Genomic DNA, 6,282 nt, shown 5'->3' on the forward strand with positions numbered 1-6,282 from the left:
GTCTCGGACTCCAAGGCCTGAAACTTGCTCAAGTCCTGGTCTGCAGGAGTCCCTGCATTTCCTGGAGGCCCAGGACATCGACCAGGAAGGATCCGATGCCCCCTGACCATCTTCAGACACTGACTGTCTCCCAGAGACTTTGGACATCTTTTTGAAGGAATGGATAATGATGTAGGCGTGGACCTCGGTCACTCACCGGGGCACTGGGCATCCTGAGGGTGGCATTCCAGGGCAGACTGTTATCTTTGAAAGGATTCTGCTCTCCTGCTTTGAAGAACTTCGGTTGGCAGACCAGAACCGGTTGATGTAAACTTGGACCACCCTGGGGTGTCAGTGGGCTTCACCAGCAAACACAAGCGCCCCCACTCCATCAGCCGCTGTGTCTCAATCCAGCGGATCTTACCCAACACAACACCTATTGTCATTGTTTCTGGGGGTCTTGATGGCTTGTTGTGGGTGCTGAAGGTGCAGTCCATGCACTTGGCTGAGCACTCAAGGATGTTCACAAAGTCCAACCCTGCAGATGCTCTCCTCCTCCGGACAGGATCCCACGAGCATCGATGCTGACACCTCTCGGCCACCATCTGGGAAGGTTACCCTCTTACAGGGGGCATCCTCAGCGACCCAACCGAACGTGTGGCCAGAGAAGGAGCTTCTGTGGGACAGAGTCCAGTTTTTCTACACAGTCTCTGTATGCAGCCCAGGCTTAGGCTCAAATGTATGATCCTCCTGCCTCAGCGTCCCACGTGCTGGGAAATAGGTGTTGTGATGCCACATCTGGATTTAATCTCGCATCTACGGTCTCTGCTTGTGCCTGCACTCCCTGGCCCCTGACACTGGAAACCCACCCCCCTACTTCACTAAAGAAGTCTCTACTCCCTGCCGGAACACGGCAATGTTATCGCCATTCTCAGATCTCTGGCATCGTCTGACCTCATGTGCCCCCGCGAGAACGGCCGGTTTTCACTCCATTTCCACCATGTCTTGACGTATACTGGGTCTTCCTTTCCTTGGAGAATGACATAGATCTCCCTAGGACTCTCTTTTATCCGCTCCATCAACCCCCCACCCCCACCCCCCACCCCAGGGAAGAGGGAATGCCTAGGAATTGACCTCAGGACTTCCTGCAGGCTAGACAAGCCCTCTACCACTGAGCCCCTCCCCCAGCCCCTCAACCGGGGGATTCTAGGCAGATGCGCTGCCACTAAGCCACGCCCCCACTCCTCATTGGTAGAATCTAGACAGGCCCCTACTATTGAGCCACTCGCCCCCCCCCCCCAGACCCCTGAGTTCTAGACAGGTGGCCTACAGAGGAGTCATGACCCCATCCCAGGAATGGTTTTGAAGAATACAAAACAAGAATCACTTATAAATCTCAAGACACCTAAACTACACAGCAGCAGCCACAGCTGCAGGAATCAAAAGGAAGCAGTTGGGCTGACTTCCGGCGCCTGCTGTGTGCACAGGGAGGTTAGGGTCACACCGCTACTGGTACTGCTCTCCTACCCCAATACATCACAGAAGGAGCGAGCGTTTTGTCGGCTGGGAAATCACCCTCGGCTCTATCACCTCGTGGGTGCCCTCCCGCCCTTCCCACCTGCCCCGCCCCCATCCCAGCCCCAAGCGCCTTTAACTATCAGGAAACCTGACCCTAAACACGTGGATAGTCCCGTTACTGAGGGACACCACTAGGTATTTGCCATCGACCATGGTGGTTACCCGGGGCTTTTCCAGGCCATGATATGCTGTTAGGAAGTCACCAAGAAATGACCCCTTGGGGTCCAGGATCACCACCTTGTTCACCTCTCGAAGGGTCAGAAATATGTAGCCTTTCTTATCCACAGACACAGAACCTGGCTGGCAGCCGTGTAAGCCGGGGCCCTTGTATTCCCAGATCACCTGGCCTAGTCCATCACAGAAAACCACGCTGTTCTGCTGCCAATCCGACCCTACAAAATTGCCCTGGGGGCTGGTGGTCAGGAACACCAAGGCCCGCTGGCCCCGGCTAGCCTTGCCCCCCGGGGATAAACCGGGTGGCCAGACTGCCCTCCTCCTTGTACACCTCCACGTGGCCAGCCACGCTGACCGCCACCCGCTCTCCACACGGCATGGCGGCCACGGCGTGGCTGGACTGGGTTTGGCTCAGGGATCTGCGCCACTGGACGGCCCCCTCGGGGCTGACGAGATAGAGCCTCGCATTGGCGGAGAAAGCCACCGCGTTCTGCAGGGCGGCCACGCTGCACGGGGCACAGCCTTCGGGGACCGGCACCATGCCCTTGTAGTCGCCGTTGAGCGAGAAGCGCTTCAAGACCCTGTTCTGCTCATCCGCTACCAGGATCTCCTGGGGGCCGTAGGGACAGAGCCCGGTGATGCGAGGGGAGCGTTTGTCGCCGGGCATCCTCGTGGGGAAGCTCCAGGAAAACACGGGCCGGGGGAGGAGGGCTGCACCCTCCAGGGCTGGCCTGAGGATGGGGCTGGGCTCCCGAGAAGGGGGCCTGCCCCTCCCTTTGGCCTTCTTCTTCTTGTTAGGTCTGCTCCCCCTCTCGACATGGACGTCGTCATCCTCCTGGGGGTTCTGGGCTTTGCCTTCTTTGGGAGTCAGGGCTGCATCCTTGCACGGGGACTGGGCTCCGCCCTGCTTCCCTACTGTCCTGGTTCTCTCTTCCGCTTGGCTTCGAGCCTCATCTCCTCCTTGGGTGCCGGCGGCTCCAAGCTTCTCGTTGTCCCCCCGGGACTGTTTTGGTTCCTCGAAGGAGAGTCGCAGCAGGTGGCAGTTCTTGTCCTGGAGCCCAGGGTGCAGCTGCAGCTTGGGCAGCACGCAGCGGGTGGGCCCGGGTGTCCAGGGAGACTCTTGGAGCTGGCGCAGGCGCTGCGTGATGGCCCCTTCCAGCGACAGGATCTCGGCCTCCAGGCCCAGGCTGAGCACTCGGCGGGCGAAGGCGGCGGCCGCCTTGGCCACTTGCTCCTGGCTCTCTATCTTGGTCAGCCTCTCCCTGGTGGCCTCCTCGGCGGTCTCCACAAGGGCCCGGAGCTGTCCCAGCACTTCCTGCTTCTGGGCCAGCAGGGACTTGAGGATGCGTTCGGCGGCCTCCTCCACCTGCGCGCCCACACTGGCCGCCTGCTCCCGCAGCTGGGCTAAGGCTTCCTTCTCGGCCACCCGGGTGGCCTCCAGCTCCACCAGGTTGCCGTCCACCCCCGCCAGCAGCTCCTCAAGGCCCGGCTTCCGGGAGCGCACTGCCTCGGCCAGGGGCAGGCAGGGGTGGTCGAGGTGGGGTCCCAGGCGGCAGTCCTTGCAGAGCAGCTGCGAGCACGGCTGGCACAGGAAGCAGAGCGCCTCCCCGGGGTGCTGGGGGCACTGGGACGCCTGGCGCTCGCGAGCCTCCTCGTCATACCACCCGGCCCGGTAGCCCACCAGGTCGACCACGCGGTGCTTATGGGTCTGGCGGGAGCAGCGGTGGCCGTCGGCGCAGGCCTGGCACAGGTCGTCCGCGCAGTCCAGGCACCGGGCGGTGGCGGGGCCCCCGGAGCTCTTGCCGCCCACCAGAGGGCACAGCGCGCAGGCTGGCTTCCCCGAGTGCACGTCTCCGGGAGCCCTGGCCTTGACGAGGTCCAGGAGCCCGTTGACGAAGAAGTTGGTCTTGAAGGCGGCCACACCCTCGGGCGGCACAGGCACGGTCTCCCGACACTCGGGGCAGCGGACCCGGCCGCCCACGTCCAGCTGGGCCAGGCAGTCTTGGCAATAGGTGTGCAGGCATGGCAGTGTCTTGGGCGTGTGCAACTGCTCCAGGCAGATTTTACAGGCCAGGAAGTCGCTGCTCAGAGCCTCGAGCAGAGTAGGGGAGGAGATGTTGGAGACCATGCTGTAAGGGAAGGGTCAGAGGTCAGAGGTCAGGGGCACCCCAACCACGCCCCCGTCTTGGTTTCCTCCGCCCCCTTCAGCCCGGGCCCTCCCCGACTCTTGGCTGGTGTCCCCGCTCACCTGAGGCCGGGGAAATTCTGGCTTCCGGAGGCACTGGATGGTAGGATAAGGCGGTCTTCCCCACTTCTCCACAGCGCCGGATGTAAGCATGCAAAGGCCGTTGGTAGTGCTGAGTCTGTCTGTGGGGGAAATGAGACCAGGAGGCCCCCAGGCCTCAGAGATGCAGTAATCTCATTATTAACACGCCAGGTCATGGGCCACGGGGCAGGGTGGCCAAAGCCCTTCCGGTTTCCCGTAGCCCAGGCTGGCCCCAAACTTGCTCCGCACCGTAGGATGACCTTGGGCTTCTGGGAACTTCCTGCTTCCGCTTCCCGAGCCCTGGGATTGCAGGTGTGTGCGGTGCGGCCCATCAGCTTATGCGGCACCAGGATGGGGCTGAGGCTTCTGGTACGCCAGGAAAGGGCTCTAACTAGTGAGCTACACTGCCAGGTTCTGGCCTCAGTCTGAACCACGGGCTCGTCCCACCCCATTTACCGTGGTATGGGGGTCCTGCTATGAGCGACTCTAGGGCTAAAGGGACAGCCAGTGAGGACACGCAGGGCCAGGCGCACAGAAACACCGGCTTTTCGGTGTCCTACGGTCTTGGTTTCCTTTGTCTAACCTGTCTGTCTGGGAGTGTGTCCTGGGAGGGTGGGGGCCCACTTCCTGCGCCAACTATTTTTGAAAGTAATTTCAGAACAAGGCGCAAGGGGAAAGCTCACCTCCTACCTCCCACTGGACCTCAGGGCCACTGAGATCTGGCCTTACCTCCTGGAGTCTTCCAATGTTACCCTTTCCTACCAAACGCGTTCTAGACGCTTCTGGAGGGAAGGCATTGCAAGTCCCCAGCACGGCGGGGACTTCATTTAAAAAACGCCAGTGGAGGAGGAGGCTAGCCTTGGTTACGAAGTGAGTTTCAGGACAGCCTAGGCTACAGAGCCAGCTCCGGCTGAGCCTGAGCTACAGAGATAAACCCAGGCTTAAAAGAGGGTGAGAAGTAAATAAATACTGCTTGATTGCACTTTTTCTTGCCCCGGGTGGCGAGGGGAAGCTGGGGGGGGGTGCGGTTGTCGGTACTCAGGGAGTGTAGGACTCCGGGGACACAGGGTGGGAGGTCGAGGGGCAGGGCCTGCCACCTGGCTAGTCCTCTCCGGCCTACCGGCTCCCCGCCCTTTCTCCCCTCCCTTCGAGTTCCTCTCCCGGGCTTTCTCACTCCCCTCCCCTCCCCTCCCTCTCCTCCGCCCAGCCTCGTCTTTCTGGGTCCCGGCTCTTTCCCCCGTCTCTCCTTACCCAGCCACAGCCGGCCTTGGACTTCCCCAGCAGGGCCCGGGAGCCCCGAAATCCCGCTACCGCCGGCAGTTGACTACCTGCGAGAGAAACAAAACTGAAAGTAGCCGTACTGTGGTGCAACTTCCGTCCCCGGCCCGGGACAGCCACTCCGGGGCGCAAGCCCCGCCTTCCTCCCCACCCCACCCTGCAACGCTGCCTTCCAGGCCGGCCAGGGCAGTAAGGCGGGACCCCCTTCCAGAAGGAAGGTCTGGGGGCCTCAGGCCAGCATGCCCAGTGGCCCCTGGCTCAAGCTGCCAGCTGTGTGTGTGTGTGTGCGTGTGTGTGTGTGTTTGTGTGTGTTGTAAACAAGACAGTACCCCAGGGTGGGTTCTCTGAGCGTGGCTATTGGGTCAGGATGTTTATGTGTGGGAAGGAATGACAGATGGTGATCCCTCCAGTGGGCGAGGCTCCTCCGTTGCTCCTTCGCTAACCACAGTTGAAGCTGTGCGCCCCAGATAAGAACACCATTTCCAGGGCTTAGCGCAGGCTTCCTGGAGGAGGCTTTATCTAGAGATATGTTTGAGGAGGTCTCAGAGCTTTGGGGTTCCCGGGACAAGGGCGTTCTGAGAGCAGCAAGTGTGCCGGGGGCAGGGGGTGGGGGACGGGGTCCAATGAGATCCAAAATCCTGAGCCAGGTGCGGTGGGCCGAGGCTCCAACCCCAGCACTTGGGAGGTAGAGCGCGAAGAGCAGGGGTTTGGGGCCAGCCTCAGCTACTTAGGACGTTTAAAGGCCCATGGGAGCTACTGGATCTCTCGTGTGGAGGACAGGAAATCACTCAGGTGGTGCCTGACTTAAGATAGTTCACCTTGATACTCTTTCTACTCCCCACCCCCAGTGTTCTGCTTCACGGCGGTGTAAAAGCAATACGTTCAGTTTTAACTGAACTCATGTTGGTTTTTTTATTCTTTTTATTTATTTAGACACGGTATTGCTGCCTCACCTAAGCTAGCCTCAAATTCAAGATCCTTCTGCCTCAGCCTCCCAAGTGTTGGCA

At 60.5% G+C, this 6,282-nt stretch overlaps 1 protein-coding gene across 1 annotated transcript; it reads right to left on the bottom strand.

Moving 5' to 3' along the window:
• Nucleotides 1-1,612: 1,612 nt before the first annotated feature.
• Nucleotides 1,613-5,381, bottom strand: Trim56 (tripartite motif containing 56). Its single transcript, XM_005080402.4, is given in 4 exon segments — nt 1,613-2,022; nt 2,024-3,860; nt 3,980-4,098; nt 5,249-5,381. Coding segments are annotated over 2 exon segments (2,229 nt in total). The 5' UTR covers nt 3,860; nt 3,980-4,098; nt 5,249-5,381; the 3' UTR covers nt 1,613-1,629.
• Between the last annotated feature and the right edge of the window lie 901 nt (nt 5,382-6,282).

The sequence above is a fragment of the Mesocricetus auratus genome, unplaced genomic scaffold (assembly GCF_017639785.1).
Source record: "Mesocricetus auratus isolate SY011 unplaced genomic scaffold, BCM_Maur_2.0 Super-Scaffold_100025, whole genome shotgun sequence".
Classification (NCBI taxonomy): domain Eukaryota; kingdom Metazoa; phylum Chordata; class Mammalia; order Rodentia; family Cricetidae; genus Mesocricetus; species Mesocricetus auratus.